The sequence below is a fragment of the Scomber japonicus genome, chromosome 22 (assembly GCF_027409825.1).
Source record: "Scomber japonicus isolate fScoJap1 chromosome 22, fScoJap1.pri, whole genome shotgun sequence".
Taxonomy (NCBI): Eukaryota; Metazoa; Chordata; class Actinopteri; order Scombriformes; family Scombridae; genus Scomber; species Scomber japonicus.
The window spans coordinates 5,560,874-5,579,807 of record NC_070599.1 but is presented as its reverse complement, the minus strand read 5'-3'; the positions used below and the strand labels follow the sequence as shown (position 1 = coordinate 5,579,807).

Here is an 18,934-nt window from a genome sequence, read left to right as displayed (position 1 = left end):
TTGTGATATGGATGGTATCGTGTTAAGGTTTAGAAGCGTGACTCGCAGCTGCCACGCTCTGCACAGGCACTCAGATAACAAGCCCCCCTCTGTCAAACTGAGGTTCCTGGCCTGTGTTTGGTGCAACTCAAGCTTTTTGTAAACATGTGATTGTATCGGAGGCGATGACATCGTGCTGGAAAGCAGCTGTGGATTGAAGGGGGGAAGTGGGGTTAATGATAATATGTTTGTTTTTCATTTATTTGCCCAGAAAACGGTGAGTCCAGTGCCAGGTTCTTTTCAGGTCATACCGATGTGACGGTTCCAAATGTTTTACTGTTGGAGCTGAGGGGGTCGGGGGAGGGAGAAGGTTAAAGGTCAGGGAAAGAAGCTGGTTCGGAGCTTAAGAACATGCCTGCATGGTATGCTTGTTCTGACAGAGGGCCAATCTTTTGTTGTAATTGAAACGATGCCACTGTTTTTTTTCAGTCATAGCCCTTAAACAAACTTTTGATTTATACTTCTGGACAATCTCAATGATTCTGCCATATTTTCATTAGTGGGGAGATCTGTTGTGATTCATTTATTCAAACCAAGTTCTCAACAAAACATGGACTGAAAAATGGCCAACTTCTGTCATGTAGAACTTGCGTCTGATATGGCAAAAGAGCGTAATGATTACTACATTCATTGATTAATCACTGGATCAAAAGGTAATTAACCTACAACTATTTTGAGCCTCGATTTGAGCACTTAAAAATGGCAAAATTTCCCAAGTTCCAGCTTCTCAAAGTTGAGGATTTTCTGCTTCTATTTGTCTTGTGATAGTAAATCAAAAATGTGGAGAAAATTGTGGTTTTGGACCGCTGGTCATGGGCTGTAAAAATGTAATAGTCTTTTTTTGCCATTAAGACCAAATAAGTAACCAATGAATTGATAAAACAATCAGTATTTTGATTGATAATGAAAGTAATTGTTAGATGCAGCAGTTACCAGCACAGGTTAATACCACTTGTGTGTTTTTGCACATTTATTTAGCAGTGAAAATTGCAGAGAGACATCAAATATAGGATGAGAGAGATAAAAGGGACATGAACTGTAGGAATCGAATATTGCGATTATGTAACATGCATCTTAACCAGTATGCTATCATGGAGCACCAGTACCACAAATCTTTACAACAACTTGAAACTTTACCATAAACTACACTGCAACAACGTAATCAAGGCAACAAAAAAATGGGAGCCTTAAATAATGCTTCACTATACCTGACAGGCTAGGATAGATAGGAACAAGGCAAATTAAAAAAAACATACACATACCAGCAGTGTCATATTTGCTCCCCGCATCAGCAAGTCTTGGCTACGATACCTTGACTGCATGGTGCGTTCAGTGTGTACTATACGGGCAAAAAATGATGCGTGACGAATAATGTGATGCTATCCGGCAAATCAGTATTGTCGGAGAAATCTTACTTCTTAGTCGTGAAGATTCTCACTTTATCAATTATGAGACATAGTTGATGGTTTATTCATTGCAGACACTGCCAAGCCAGCAGAGGCAACATTGGGCCTAAAAGCATAGGAGGTGTACCAGTTTGACCCAAGTGCTAACTGTCCAGGCACTCCAAAACGAACCAGTCCTCCACCCGCTCCACATGATCAGGTTTGGGATTAGAATGTACCAACAGGTCTATTTTTTCGGCAGGGACTAGATGTTCTCACCACTTTACGCCAAGCATCTGCGATGACGCAACACACCTCTTCATCTCCTTCAAAACACGTCCGAATTCCCAAATGTGATCGTAATTCACTAGGCCTATCACACAGGTATCTAACCAGCAACAGGTGAGGCCTTCGTGAACTGGCAAGTGACGGAGGAAAACACGATGAATTCTCCAAGAGCTATTTATATATAGGTTTCAATGCAAGCGTAATTCATTTTCATAGCCGCAGGAGAGGGTTGGCCTATTGGACAGCAGCTCAGGGGCTGAATACACAGCCGCTTTCACACATTCCTCACATAATCTGATTATTCTACAGGAGAGAGAGAGGGGAGGGAGCAGTAAGAAAAAAAAAGACAGAAAGAGAGAAGGTAAACCAACCAGGAGAGAGAGAGAAAGAGCTAAACAGAGCAGAATTTGAGACGTGATGGAGAGAGTGAAAGATGTAGAGGGTTGTAGAGAGACGGCAAATTTAAAAGAAACAAAAAAGCTGAAACATGATCACAATACATCAACAAAATGTCAAAACATACACATTTTGGAGTACGTATGATTGGAAAACCCTTTTCTTGAATCAGGGACAAATTCGGAACATGTACAAGGTTTGCTTTGGATCTCAATTAAAGTGTTTGTGTGCACGTCATAAATGTTTGTGTACTTTTGGTTCAGGGCTGAAAGTAATGTTATTTTCATTCAGTGCTTCTAATTTTGCAGCGAAAGTTTTCAGGAGACCCATTCCTGTTTCAACATGACAGCATCCCTACAAGCACTCAGACAGTCAAGACAGGTCATAAACAAACCACTTTATATGGAGGTCAAACTGAAAGTGAGCACACTTGAAATGTTGCTAATAATGCTTCCTTATACAGAAAAACTGATCCAGGAGGTCAGTTTCTAAAGTTAGGGTAATAAATATATCTAGCAATAGCATACATTTAGCATTCCCCTTTGTTCTCTTGTCTCCACAGATGTTTAACTAACCTGGGTATAACCTGTGTTTCTTGCCCCATCTGACTTAAAAAGTAGAAGTGAGCAATTTTGGTCAAATCCTCATAATTTTCATGGTATATGTAACTTTATATTGTGATTACAACATTGTACAGATTGTTATATAGCCAACTGAGAAACGGCTAATCATTTTTATCTATTGTAGCAAAGATACATGTCAAACTTAGGTACATCTTACTTCACATCCAGAGATATGAAGTGTAATAAATGTGTGTAGCATTAGCATAAATTTAGCATTCTTCTTTATTTTCTCTTCTCCAAAGTATGGCTAACCTGGGTTTAACCAGTGTTTCTTGCCCCGTCTGACTTAAAAAGTAGAAGTCAGCAATTTTAAAATCATGTTTTTAAATTTATATCGCTATTACCACATTACACCTTACTTCTTATGTTTCTAGCATGCATAGCAATACAATACATTAGCATGCATTTAGCATCCCTCTTTGTTTTCTCTTCTCTAGAGAAGTTTGGCTAATCTGGTTTAACTTGTGTTTCTTGCCCCGTCTGACTTTAAAAGTCTCAGTTCTGCAAACTGAGAAACGGCTAATTCATGTTTGCGTGTTTTCAGCTAATGCGGCAAAAATTGAATCCTTGCCAAACAAAGCCACACCGTACTTCTCCCACAACTCTAGTTACTACTAATAGCTTTAGGAATGATTGTAAGAAAAAAAAACTAAATAACAACCAAGTTGTTATAAACCAGACTTATCCTTTAAGGGGTCATTATGTAATCCGCATTTTTCAGACAGGATTGCCTGTAATAGCAGCAGCACTGAGAGAACTCTCAGGGTTTGGATGAGTCTTTAAATTTCCCTTCATGGTCAGATGGAAGCGTCATCAATCATGTCAGCCAAGCTGTCAGTCTGTATTTAAAGGAGAACGATTCCTTAAAGCGGAGAAGCAGCAGCATCCCTACTGTTAAGCTGAACACCCCAGTTTTCGCTCTCACCATGCCTTGCCTGTTTTTATATTATCCCGAGCAGCCTTTGCTGCTCCATTTACTGTTTCATAGAGCTTTCTGCAACCTGTGCAATACTTTACCTCCACTGGGGTGGTCAAAAAACTAACCCTGTGTGTGTGTCATTAAAATCTAAAGTGAGCTCTTCAGTCCACCAAAGACGGCGAGGGGAAAATTAAGTGGCACAGAGCGAGATGGACCACCCTCAAACAAGGCCCGAGGGCAGAAAAATACCTCGTCGTGCAAAACAAACCGCCCACGCCCTTTCTTCAAAAACTCATTCCTTTCTTTTCTTTCTTTCTCCGTCTGTCATTCCTCTCCACTCCTTCACTTCCATTTTCTTTGAGAGCTAAGAATTGTCAAGGAGAGAGGGAAGGAATGGTCCTTCCCTCTCTCCTTGACAATTCTTAGCTCTCAACTTGCTCTTTCTTGTCGTCTCTCAACCCATCTTTCCACCTCACTTCATTTCTCTACATAAATCAGCTATTCCGTGCATGTACTGCATACTTTGGATGTTACAAATCCATGTCAGTTTGTTTTCTGGTATGCGCAAACACACGTCACACATTCATTTAATTACATTTACATTAAATGGATTCATAGCAAGATAATTTGCTGCTAAACAGATTTGCTGTGTCAACGCTCGGCTTGCATAACAAATGATAGGAGCGCTTTCCCAAAAAAAAGCTATTAATCTCTCCACCCACCCACACAAACACACACATACACACACACACACACACACACACACATAGAAACACAAACCCACTAAAAACACCTAGACAAGTCAGAGGGATGTTTTCACTGTGAGGTATTCACACTTCCTGGAGCTCAGAACAAAGGGGGTTTTCCTGGGTGAGGTGTGAGTGTGTGTGTGTGTGTGTGTGTGCGCAAGGCAACGGGGTCATGTTTGGGTCTCGCAGAGAACTTGAGACCCTGCGGCTCCGTAGCGAACTTGTTGTTGTCGGAGCAAAAATGCTTAGCAAGGTTAGAGGGAGGAGGCCTTTCTGCCCTCTTCCCAGAATACAGCTGTTGTGATTGACAGCACACTGACAGACACTATCTTATACTGTGTGTGTGTGTGTGTGTGTGTGTGTGTGTGTGTGTGTGTGTGTGTGTGTGTGTGTGTGTGTGTGTGTGTGTGTGTGTCTGTATGTGCGTGTGTGTGTTTCAGGTGTCTGGTTCTTGTTACCAACATCGTCTTTAACACTTCAGGGATGTGTTTAGTCTAAGTATTTGACAAGCTTTCGGGTCAGGATCTGCCTCTGCACACACTTAAGACTTTACGTCATAACTTGAGCATCAAATATCAGCACTTCTGCAGTCACACACACACACACACACACACACACACACACACACACACACACAAAAGTAAATCCAGTTTCTCTCACTGTGTTAAGACAGTGGTTTTTCCCTTGAGAAAATCTGTCCCACTCATTCTAATTACAAACCATCATCATCATAAAGCCATGCCACTCTTGTAAATCATCATGGGTTCTTAGTCAGTTTACTTGGATAAATAAGGGTTTGCAAACATCATAAATGTCTCTGAGTCGTGGCCGGGACTACAAGCTCTTGATGCCAAAAAAAAATTAACAAGGGTCAGTGAGTGAGAGGGAAAAAAACACCCTTTTATTAATGCAGTTTCTGTCCATTTTCATGTAATTTAATACTAAACTACTTTGCAGATCTGGCTTTGTTGACATCAGCTGACGTCAGATTTGCTGTCATGGCCACATAGGTAGCAGCAGTTGAATTTTACAAAGTTAGCACATAACCTCGCCTTCACTCGTGATCTATGGTATCAAATCTAAAAGATGTTACTTCCCAGTTGATCCTTATTCCTCACCATTTGGCAAAAGTTTAAAGTCACAATACATTTTGCCAATGCAGCCTGCAGCAATATAAAACACGTCATCTTACACGTACACAGTTCAAATTTCATATTAATGTGACCACCCAACAAGCAAAGTGTCAGACTACAAAATCAAGTTAATCTGGCAGGGATGCAAAACACATTAAAATCATCTCCGGCTCCTGGAGATCTCCATGACCTGTTCAGATGGCTATTTTTGGATTCTAATTAGAGGGCCCAATTTGTTCCAGTTCAGCTACAAAACATCTTTGAATCCACATCTAAAGAAGGATCAGCAGAAGGCATGTCGACTCCGCTACACGTCATGGCAGATCAAATTGAAAGCTTTCTTTTTGGGTAACATCTGCTGTTTTTAGCTATGTATTCTAGGTGTTTAAAATGGCAACACAGGATGTGTAGGTACCAAGACTTTTTTCCATCTCTAAAGTCGGTAATACACTGTCTGATTTTGGGCTGTCCTAGACAAAAGATCGTCGGCCGTTTCTGCAAAACTACACTGTGAGAGGTTCACAGATGGCCGTTGTCAAAGTCTTGCGACCAAGGATAGCCTGGAGAAAACTTCGGACAGTGTCACACATTTCAGATAACCATCTAACAGTGTGACTGCCAATATGACCAACGAACCAATAGGTATGCAGCTTGAAATGATGCATTGCTCGACGTGAGGCCATACCTCTAGTGATGGAGGTAAAATGAAATGTTTGGGATTCCAATAAAGAAGAAAATCTTGTTGAGTTGTGGCAATAGGAGCCTTGTGGATGTAGCATGAAGCTACGATTCTTGCTTAACTTCATTCTTCCCCATTATAACACATTATGATGCACACTGATGACGCTGTGTGATCATTGTACAGTCTACATACATCAAACTTGTAGGTGTACATAAGCTTATTAGATCCATGTCACAGAGTCTGGCTTACAATAAACTTAGAAAACTGAAATTTAAGTCTATAGGCGCCATAACCTGATGAGCTTCACGGCTGCCAGTGACATTCCCTCCTCCAGGCTCCAACAAATGCATGAGAAGGCCAAACCACTTAATGAGCCAACCGCCAAATCATCTTCGGGGTGCACTCTCTGTGGTTTTGGGAAACTTAACTTGTGGGCTGAGTGTTACAGTAAGACAGTGGTTGCTGTTAATTGGGGTTGGTTTATGGTCTGGCATCATCATGGTTACTGCCCTCAATGAGCCACCGAAATACAGCAGGGCACCATTGGTAAGCATTAATTTGGGCAACAGATAAGCAATTTCACATACATACACACATACACAAACAAACACAGATTTATCTTCAGGTTTCCAACATTGGCAAATAACATATAGAAGTATTTTCAAATTATGGTATGTCTGATTTTCATACCAGACACCCAAAGAGGTTGTACTTCCTATCTATTTTGCCTAAGAAAACAAGTCACCTGATGATTGAGAGCTCCACTGCAGCTACTAAATGGACCTTGCAGTGAGACTGTTTTATCAACTGAATTTCATATTGTTTTTTGTGCTGTTGGTCGGACAAAACAAGACAGTAAAAACATTGTCTTAGGTTCTCAGGACCTGAAAGATTTTTAAAATATCAATGACTAATGAACTGATCATGAAATCAAATCAATACAATACTAATTATTTGAACTAAACAACTTACATTTAACTCTTATTTAGCATAAATAGCAATTGTTGGACACTACTTTATCAATTAACCGAATTATAAAACATTATTTTTAGTTGATAGAACCAACTTATTAATGTTTTATTCTTAATGACACTTAAATGGTTAACTTAAAATTAATTGGAAAGCTTGATGAAAATATCCTTCATGGCTAACAGGTTGTTCATAATGGAAACTGCACCTCACCTCGTTTGTTTTTTGCATCATTTAAAAGGTTTCTTCATTTGAAAAAAAATCTCATTATAAACCATGTCTATAAATTATATGGTACTGGTGCATTTTGGTCTAAAGTGCTTGTGAAAAGCTGTGAAAGTCATGCAATATTACGAGTCATAAATGTTTCATAGAAGGTTTGCAAACCCTCGACTTGGATGAACACCAAGAGAGAGGGAGAGTTATGAACAGATCAGAGGACGGGCGACGCTGCATTAGTTTATGATGAAAGACAAGCTGTCTCGCTCTCTCTCCGTTTCTCAGGTCTGTAATTATGAGGTTTGCGTGTTTTCTTCGTTCCACTGAACATGCCAAGCGAACATCACAGAGCGGAGATGATTGCTATCGAACAGTACAGGTGGTTTACCGTAGGAGCAGATGTTTCCCCAACCACAAATACACATCTGCAAAACCCTGATCTGAAGAAAGGGGGGGTGGGGAGGGGGATTAGAAATGGAGGGATTGGACAGTGCTGATGGAGGTTTACAGAAGATGTTTTGTGGGAGTGATGATGCTCCCTATGGTATCTCTTTTAAAAAGATAATTAGAGAGTGCTCAGCTTTAAACCACAGACCAAGTAGAAGGAGAGATGGGGTAAAGGGATGTAAAGGGAAATGTATAGAGGCTCCAGCTTTGAGATTCTATCCTCTGGTGGGATCAGAGGACATGTGGTTTCCATGATTAAAAGTGGCAATAGTGGCTCACTGGGTGTGAGAAACGAGTGTCACTGAACAGAACCTTTTGATAAGTGAGGTTAAACAAAGTGCCGTCATAGGAACATTCATTTATCCACAGATGATACACAAACCCAACCAAGATATAAGCAGGAGGTATCGTAAACTGTGGAAGAACTGATCTGTTATGCTAAATAGATTCCGGGCTGATACTGACTTTACAGAGTTGATTTGATCCACTCCAAAAACAGTTTGTTCTACAGTGTCATTACTGCTATCAGGTACAACTCACAGCCAATCATCAATTCACTTTTTTAGCACCAATCCCTGACCTCATATTACTTTACATAAAAATGATCCCAATGAGTTCCATGTAGTGTGGTATTCAGATTTTCAAAAGGAACCCCCCTATTACTGGATCAGTATTTGGTTTCTGCAGGTACCCTGATGTGAGATATCCGAGATGGGAGATATATAGTCAGATCAGTGCATCCCTACTATTAATCTGTTCAGCCACACTGAGGCTATACTTTCTTTTTCCTTACTTTATTTTCTTCCATTCATAAATCACTTTTAATCAATTACTGATTAGACAATCAACAGAAAAGCATTCTGGCATTTTTGGTGTTAATGTTGTTGTAAATTGCACTAAATTATCTATCTAAATTGTTGTTGTAGATTGGTTTTGTACTATTGGTCAAACAAACAACTTAGAAGAAATTCCCTGAGGCTCTTGGATATATTTTTTTCAAATTGACAACGGTTTGTTGAAGCCATGAAGTACTCTCTTTCGAAAAACTGCTGCATCAATAAAGTTTACTTAGAAGTCCAAACTTGGCGCCAGATTTAGCCGTTTTCGTTGCCATTTTTATACAAACATGGGATGATTTCATCGTGAAACCATCAAACTGAGTTTATAAGACGGGAACAAAGAGTATCATGCATGATAACTTTTGTCAGTGGAAAGTAAACCCTACTCAAAAAGTCAATAAAGGTTGCTAGATGAGGTCATGGACCTATTTGCATAAATGTTACAGTGTATCGTGACAGGCCTATGAAAATGTGTAAGGATAGTCAATACATAATGCCAAAGCAGCTCTCTTCAAAAGAAAGCGAATATTTGGCCAAAACATAACAAAGGGGGTCTAAAAAGTTGCTGAATCTAGAAAATTTGCTTTCTAGATAGTGATAGCAATGACCAACACTAACTAACTAACTAACTTTTTGGTAGGTTTACAAAGCAATGCATATAACCCCAATCTATTAAAGGGTATACACATTTGGGAAAGCCCAAGAGCAACAGGGACGTGACAATCTTCCCTTTGACAGAATATAAGTGATTCAACTCTGTCATCTGGTTTTATGCCAGTACCATCTTAGGTTTAGATGCTCAAAGAGGGCTAACTGTGACTGACAGCTCCAAGCCTTTTCATCTATCAACCCCATTATATACCGCCTACAGTACCAGACCACTGTATACCCCCAGAACTAGACACACCCATATTGGCATCTGTGTGAGCATAAGCATATGTGGCTAAATGACAACGGGCTAGACAGGCAGATCCAAACACCACTCATGTAAACACATGGAATACGCATGCAACCATTATGTGCTCACGACAGCGTCCATTTGTCCGAACTAATTCCTTAGCCCTTCCACTGTTGTTGTTGTTGTCTTGATAGGAGGACCTCCCTTAAGCTCTGGCAACCCCCCACACACTCTGTATCATCTCCACTGCATTGGCTACACTACACCCCCCTCCATCATGGCATGCCACCAATGTAGCTTTGGTCTTGTAATCCTAAAAGCTTTGTCCAAGACAGACAGACAAGCTAACAAGCTAACAGGCTCATCCTATTACGACAATAAGCCTATTAAAGATGCCTGGTGAGGCTCATCAAAAATGATCCCCTCTTAATGGACCTAAATTACCAGGTTAACCATCAATGCCAAGAATAAATAGGACTGTTTCAACTGTTAGTTTTAGATTTTGAGGCAGGAGTCCAAAGATAAATGCTTGGTTGATGATGTTAAATCAGTAGGCTGGTTGCCAGGAGTGTTTAAGCCATATGAAACTGTGCTACTTGGCATGCATCGGGATCTTCTGAATTCTCGAGTTTGGCCTAAGATCCCCATCCTTCTCGTGTTTTTCCAGATGCATACTGACACATGGGAAGGCCGGGATGGCTATGATTAGTCAGCCCGAAATTAAAGTCTCTGTTCCCGCATGCCAGCTTACTGACAGACCGGCTTTGGAGGGAAGGAGGGAGAGATTACAAACTCATTTCTCCTCATCTTTCCTCTCTACTTCTGGGATACATCTTCCCCCCGCCACCAAAAAGGAGGGGCTCCTGCATCTGACACATGAAAGCTTTTAAACTTCAATCATCATTGGGCGAACTGTCCTTGTGAACAAGGCGGATATCGAAAGCGACCCCCAACTCTAAAGCAGAACCAAATGGGCCAAGTGGGCCAGAACAGTGACACCATGCACCCATTCTGCCCACATCTCACACACCCCAATTAATTGCTCGTTGACTCAGGGTTTCCGTGAGGAAAGCTGCAGTAATAAGTGGCAATAAACACTTTAACACTTGTGCATTTTTTGCCCCCAAAACACTGCACCCAATAAGTGGGTGAGTTCTTGAACAAGGGCTTGCTGAAAGGGACCCTTGACTCTGCCAAAATAACTTGCTGTGTTTCCCCCAAAATCAACCCTCAGCACGAGTCAACAGGGAAAGAAAGCAGACTAGGGTCTATTAGGCCAGTACACATTGCATTTTGGATCTCAATTACTCAATTAATTTGAGTGGACCTTTCTTATAGAGATCTACTTCATTTAACTTTTTGACATGTAAATTTGGACTGTTAACCAACTGCAAACTATCTTAACAGTACTCCAAGGCCGACATGCAGTAAAACTGTATCATATATACATCAATGTTAAAGTATGATGGATAGGGTACACTTTGATTCCATATTTATTGTAAATGTGATACTTTGTCTACATGAAGGCTTTCATCTCAACTGACTTGGATCAGAACAATCACTATCAATATTACTGTCAGCTTTGGTTAATATGTGTCTGATAAATGCTTCTGTTTTTTTCAGCCTGCTAGGCATGAATTCATGAGCATTCAGTGGTTATTGTTGAGCATGGACATGATAAATGATATGCTGTGATTGCTGCTTCAAACTCTAAAACACTGAGTAGTAATAAGCAGTGAGTACAAGACCTCCCAAAACTATAACTTCAAGCCTCGATCACTACAAGGCAAGCTACCAACAATATACTAATAAAAACTGAGTCAAGCATTAAGTAATGGCTTTTCCCCTAAAAAGCACTCTCCTGCTTCTTATAACTGCAGCTCTTAGAAAACATGTCAGCCAAGAGCATTAACTGGGTAAACTAGCTATGTTTACCATCGACTACATACCATCATATTGGCTGTCTTAAACTCACATTTGCTAAACCCCCGTCCAAATCCCAAGCCAAAACATGATCTGCTACACTCTCATGCACCACCGAGTTGTGATTACAACCGCTACTACACAATGGATGTCTGTCAGAACCTCACCAAATGCCGGGCAGAGAAGCGCCGGCGGGCTACCTGATACCCTGCAGCTGCCAGTAGAGGTCCTGTTATTGTAGGACTCCATTCACCGCTACAAGCAGGAGGAACTAGAGATACAGGGATACGGCATTTGTGTTGTCATTCCAAGATCATGTTGGGAAACCTCTGGGTGCAGGGTTAGGTTTGGTGGTGTTACCCCAATGTTGACCTGGACTGTGTAATATCTGACTGGGCACTGTGGCAGCTTTAGTTGAACTGGGAAATCTGATAGAAAATAAGCAAAGTGGTTGAAAAGTGATACTTCAAATTACTTCTCTTAATAGAGCTTTAGTTGATAGATGAATGACCTATGATCTTATTATGGACATTTAAAACTGTACCATATGTAATCTACATAGGTTTGACACTATTTAACAGTTCAATTCACCTAATGTCATTAAAATGTAAGTCTAAACAGAGCTAATATTGTAAGTGCAATGTCAGAATTTGTGTAAATTCCATTCTAGGCCATATGGGGACATGGACCAAACCTCATGTTTATACCCTGCAGGCCAAACAAAACTGTACTGTAAAGACTGCAGTTCATTTAGCTGGTGGAAGTCTTTCTTAGTAGTATTGACAGTAATATTTAAGAGCAATCCTCACCCCTTATTTTCTGTTTCAGTGAAGCCTGCAACATAATATGTGCTGTTGATGTATCTGGATCTGTTGTCTAGCAACAATGAGGTAATAAAAACCAGGCTAGTTTTTTTAAGGTCACATTGCAAGAAAAGAAAGAACTGAAATAACAGCTAAACAAGTTCATGTTAACACCCTCTACACACTCTTTTAAAGTCAGTTGCTGCACAATAGGACTTCAGTAAGTACGCCAGGATACAACTTCAATAACAATTTAGAGAGAAAAGAATAATACATGTGCGTATAATTCATTAAGCATGGAGGTCTACTCATTCCAGTCAAGTTTATGTAGCTCTCCTGTTAATCCTGTGATCATTCCACCAAATTCCACTGCGGTAGGTCGCAGTAATGAGCAGCGTGAACTACATCTGAAAAGGGTCAAGGTCTGAACTCCTGAAAACAGAAGTCGCAAAATATCTTGCGTCACATTTATGGGGACATGCAAGTAAAGCCACATTAAATGACCAGATGATTGAATGGAGTTTGGCATGAAGTTCATACTACATAGACATTTGACAACTGACCACAACCCTAATGACACTGTCAGCAGCCAACTGTCTCTCCAGTCTCTCCTCTGTGTCTCCTTCCTTCTCACCCTCCCACTCTAAGAGAAACTGCTGTTTAACATTTTTTAAACATTGCTCTGAAACACAGAATCTTCACATTTCTGATCAATAAAATGACAGTGTGCTATTCTATGAACCTATTGTGAAAAAAGCATAGATGAGCTCTAAATCATCAGTGGTTCTCCAAGACCCCCAGGGGTCCTTGAGGAGGTTTTAGAGGCTCCAACAAAACATACAATAAGTTATTGTCATCATAGTTGCATCCATAAGTAAAACAGTGACAGAATGCGTGACTAATTGGGTCATGAGTTGCAAAAGTCTTATCAGATGAGGGGTCCGTGATTTACTTTGTGTCAATTTAGGAAAAAGAAATGAAAAGGTTGGAGAAGCACTGATTTAAACAACCTACTTGGAGAGATCTCAGCGCGTGCGTGTGCCTACGTGCGTGCCCGCGCGTGTGCGCTGCAGACATACAATATTGCAAATCAGAGCAAGGCTGTCAAATAAATAATAAAGCTGGGAAATGTTATAGTAAAAGTTTCAAATCACAACTTCCTCCGCAAAATTCATTTTGACTAAAGACTATTACTTTAGAGACTTTAAAACATTAAAAAAAACATAACTTTAAGTGCAGTAATCAAGCTGTAATATATACTGCTGAATGCTATTGAAAAAATAAATAAAACCATAACAGTTACTGCAAACTGTAAATACAAGCAGATCATGAACGTATCAAGCTCCATGTGTTTCATATAGATATTGCTATGTGGCAATAAAGCGCGATAAAGTCACTTTAATCTGCAAAGAGGAATAAGAGGAGCTGTGCAGTGGTTTTATGGGTCAGAGAAACAGTCCCCAGGTTGAGGCACTCACCCCTGCTGGAAGTGAATAATACAGGGTCGCTCCTCATCGTGAAGTCTCACTCATCTAATCCGCCCAACGAAGCGCGCAGTGTGCCCAGCGGCTCCCCGGCAGCAGCGACTAAAATCCCCACACACGCAGACTTTGTGCCGTTCGTGCCTCCTGTTTCAACCTCCGCTTATTCCTTTTCTACAGAGCCGGCCACTCAAACGTCTCTCTTTGCCTTTCAAATCTTTTTTTTTTTCCTCCTCCGGATCTTTTCTCCTCCTCCTCCTTCCTTTCACCACTTTCCTCCTCCCCTCTGCTTCTCCTAATGTCTCTCTATCACACTCTCTCTCTGTCCCGCAAACTGCCTGCCTGGATCGTTGTGCTGCGTTTAAAGATAATCGGAATTAACGCTTCGCCTGTCAGAGATGCGTTTTTTCTTAGTCATTTTATGTTTTTCTGTTTTATTACTACACCAGGCTTTAGCAAACTCTATCAAAAATATGTAGAGTACAATTAATACGTAGTATAAAATATAATTATTGCCAAAATTATAGCCTTTTAATATGTGATTAAAACAGTAAAATTAAAATAGTGCACTAGAAAAACACTATAATTATATTCTGTGCAATTTCCATTTCCTCTTATTCATTCTTTTCATGAAAACACGCAGTCAGCCCACTTTGTTACAGGCTATATTCAACTCAAGCATATAAATGCACAAAGGTGCAATTGAGATTTACAGAAGTGCACTTGAAGGCACCATTTTCCTTCTCTTTTTCTTATCCAGTCCCTCCTCTACCTCCTCCTCCTCTGCCTGCAGAGTCACAAGCAGCACTCAGTTTATTAATGCTCATTTTAAAAATATGACCATTTTTAATCATATGAATTCATTTCATAGTTTTGATAGTGTAGAAAGCAGTAAAATAAAGAAGAAATGTGTGGTTGCATACAAACTTGTGGCTGGTAGTGTAGATTCAGAGTGTGAAACACACACACACAGCAAAGTATAAAGAAATATCTGGAATATAATCAAATAATAATTTCAAAAGCAATAGAAAGTAATGTTATTGTCTTGTCCTCCTGCTGCTTATATATAAAGGCCTTCCTTGCCATTGGTTGCAATTGTGATGATTTACACAGTGAAGTTCACTCTTGCTCTCCTTAAATGTCTCTCTTATGGAGTTTAAGCCAAATACAAGAGAGAAGGACACAAACAATGAAAAAAGAAAAGAGAGAGAGCGAGAGAGGCTAGCCTCCCTAATTACACTCCGTTACCATAAGCTGCTAACCCCCCCCCCCTCCCCAATCCATCCCTAGGGGCAAGCAACAGCAGTCTGAGTTCAATATCCCATCTGCCACCAGAAGAGGAGGAGGAAGAGGGTGAGTCAGACTGAGGCTACCCAATGCTGTGTTTTGCTTTTCTTTTCTTTTTCTTTCTTTCTTTTTTTTCACGACTGCACTTTTTCAGTCAGGAACATGAGACTGAGGGAGGGAACAGTGCGGAGAGAAAGAATAATGTCTCGGCTCACCTTTCAGTTCCACCAGTTCAAGGAGAGCCGCAGAATGGCAGAGGTTGTTAAAGTGTATTTCCCTGAAGGATAATCACCATAATGTTCCTGTAACTATAGCACTGTAGGGAATGTGTGCGTGTGTGTGTATGTGTGGTACTCAGAGGTGAATATAGTGAGAGTATATTTTAGTCACTTTAGAGACTTCTCATAATCAATGAATCATGGATTTTCGGTGGTATGTTGCAGGGTAACACAACTCTGGACTGCACAGCTTTTTACTGTCCTACTGCATCATCCTCATGAAAAAGTCCAGTTTAGGGCCAGTAAGTGTATAGAAAGTATAAATCAAACAACATCTTCTGAGTGACCTTTTTTGTCATATTTCATTCTCTTGTTATAAGAATATGGAAGCCCAAAGTGTTCAATATTAAATGCATTAATAGTTATGGGGGAAAAAACATAAAACAACTGTAAAATATACATTGTGGGTGTAATGAATATTATTTAGGATATTTTTTTTGAGTGTTGTGATGATGGAATATGATTCGTATGATCATGATGTGTTTTATTCGATATCATTTTATTTCCTAGTACAAATCTTTATATCAAAACATCCTTTATCAAAAAGTTTTTATTTTATAATTGACACACTAATGTAACCCCCAGCCCTCTCACCTTTCAGCCAATCACATGCCTGTTGCCTCCTATGCAAGCAAGCTAAGCAACAGTTAGCAGATTTAGCCAGTTAGCAGGTGTTAGCTAGAGTAACAATTATGTCAAAGTTCCTTTAACATAAGTCCCAACATTGTCCATTTCTAGGTGTGAACAGTAGTTAGTACTGTAGTCTGAATGTTTATGACAACAGAGTGTTAGCCTGTGTACACATCTAGCAGACCTTTTCCAACCACATGGCAAAATAAGTCAAGTGTTCACTCTACTTTGAGCTCAGTTTTGGTCTCCACCAGAAAAAATATCTGGCTTTTTAGCTGCTAAATTCTCCACCAATATTCAACTTTGCTGTTTGTTGCTGGGGAGGTGGTGTACTGTGTCCTTATCAGAGCTTAATTTGTTAAGAACAGGTGGAAACAGGGTTGAGCAAAGCTAACAGAGGTTTAAATGCTCCCTAAAGCTGAAGGGAACTACAGAGTCAGGTGATTCTTTATGGGTGTGTCACTATGAGTAACATTCCACATTAAACACAGTAAAATCTGCTATTAAATGAAAAGTACAGCTTTAATTAATGGTTATTGGACTTAGGGTTAGGTTTGTGAATGTAACTCTTTCCTTTTACCAGCTTTAAAGTTGTGTTTGAGCATTCACTGAACAATAGTTATCTGCTTTTAAACTCGTCTTCACTCACAGCATGGCAGCCAACAATTTAATCAGCATAAAGAGCCTTAAGTTCAGCACAAGAGGAAGCCCACAAAAGGGCCACACACAAAGACCGCTGTCGGAGACAATTGCTTCGGACATGCCTGTCAAAACAAACAGAGGGCTAATCCAAACCCCAAAAACCCCTCCAGATTTTATCTTGATTAAAACTCACTTAGTAAGGGTCTGGAATCAACAAGGCCAGACAAACAGGAGAGGCAGGTTGGGTTTATGGGTGTTTTTATGGGCAGCGGAAGGTGGCATTCCTCACAGTGTTGCTCATGCAGGCCAGATGACCCTAAAGGCAGTTAATTACCTTGGAGAAATCCAGCAGGAGGATCTATGCTTGAGCGATGAGGACTCTTATCAGGGTGAGATATGATGATGGAGAGGGAGTGTGCAGTGAGCATGGGCGTGCTGAAATGATGACCGATGAAAGGATGGATGGGTTTTAGCGGAAAAGCATGTGTTTTGTAACTCTCAGCATATTCTTCATTTAAATCTGTGTTTGGTTGTGTGTGTGTGTGTGTGTGTGTGTGTGTGTCAGACTTGAATGAAGAACTCTGCTATGCTGTAATATGTGTGTGTGATCCCAGTGAAATCTCATACTGGATACTGTCAGCCTGGCTCTGCTGTATAAAAGTCAACACTGACATCAGTGTTTGGCCCCCTAACTGAGATTAAATCTAATAGAGATTGAGATACTGTAATAACTTGGAGCCTTTGCTACCCCGGTCAGCCATCAACCTGTCATGTTATTCAGACACCCCACTGAGCAGACACACACATACACACATGTCGTGGTCCACCTTAAAAGCTGGCAATGAAACATCCTTAGGTTTCATTGGTATTAATAACACCTTTCCCCTTCTAGAGGTGTGTTTTACTTTTTCTTGTTTTCAAGAAAGGCAAAGTAAACCCAAGTAAAGTCATGCTTATTTTGTCAAGAGATAGGTGATAATTTGAAGTGTGTGTTTGTGTGTGTGTGCAGTATAGTACAGTACAGTATCGGAAAACTAGACACTTCTGTTGCACATTACATTTTGAACACAGGCCTTGTTGTTGTGACTCAGTAAATTTACACTGTGGTATTGATACTTTTATTTAAATAAAAGGATCTTAATACTTAAATCCCACCCATGCCGTCAGGGGATTTTCTTCATGATTTGGAGGATAAAAATGAAAGAAAATCAACAGTTTCCATTGTTGTAAAATAACTTCATCTGCTTTGGACCCACCCTGAAATGAAACCTTGGCTTCATCACTGAATCCTGCATCTCACTCATTCTTTGCCCTCGTGTTAACCTATATTTTCCCCATAACATACATGACATCATCGCCGGTGACACAAATCCTGAGCAAAGACTTTCAAGATCATCAGCTGAAACCCTTTAAATCAACTGCAAAACAACTATTTTTGGACCCCTAAAAAGTGACAAACACGCAGTCACATGTTAGGAGACTGACTTGGAATAAATACATTTCTCAACCCACCCCCCCGTTTCAGTTTGCTTTATTGAATTAAGACACATAGTTTGGGTTTGAGACAAGGCAAGCCTTGTCCCAGCAGCGTGGTCAGCCACTGGTGGAGGGTGGCACTCTCAGGGGCTGATGGGAAACCAGAGATGCAGGGTGACATCAAACTGACAAACACTTCTACAGCGAGTGACTGACTGACTGACTGATTCAGATATCAATAAGAAGATTGGCTGATTTTTCCAAATTGGCCCAGTTTCCAGTAGATGATGGGGTGGCCATGATCAAGAAAGGTTCTCAGAATCCACAAGTCATTAGGAACATACTGAGCCTTGTTGTAAGGAGGTTGGGTGTGCCCCTGTTTAACTGAACCTCCTTGTGACCCATGACCTCATCTGGGGGTGTCCTCACAATTATCAAACATGCTCAATACAACAGAAGGAGCCAAACTGTCATTCTGGACAAAGTCAAGATACTAATTCCTCTGAAGAACGAGAGATGTCCTCCAGCAAGACGATCATGTATCATGATGGCTTGGTTTTGGAAGAGTAACAAAGAAAATGAAAACTGGGAATAAGTAAAGAATTAAACCTTTTTCGCTAACAAGCCTGTGTCTGCTGTCCTGTCTTGGGGAGTGAAGAAAGAAAGCAGAAACAAATTCTAAACACAAACAGAAGAAAAAGACTCAACAGAGCAAGATTGAGCAAGAGCAGATACTTTAAAAGAAATGAAAGTGTGTGTTCAGGCTCAAACTCAGCAGCACAAATTGATGCAAAGACGGGTATTTAAAATGTCTTGTCTTTAATATAA

General features: G+C 40.3%; 1 protein-coding gene across 1 annotated transcript in view; it reads right to left on the bottom strand.

Annotated features, from left to right (window-relative positions):
- The window catches only part of afap1 (actin filament associated protein 1), a 65,713-nt gene extending 51,825 nt beyond the window's left edge, over positions 1 to 13,888 (bottom strand). Inside the window, exon 1 of the mRNA XM_053343300.1 lies at positions 13,791 to 13,888. Coding sequence (XP_053199275.1) covers positions 13,791 to 13,827 — 37 coding nt within the window. The 5' untranslated portion in view covers positions 13,828 to 13,888. The remainder of the gene's footprint in view (positions 1 to 13,790) is intronic.
- Between the last annotated feature and the right edge of the window lie 5,046 nt (positions 13,889 to 18,934).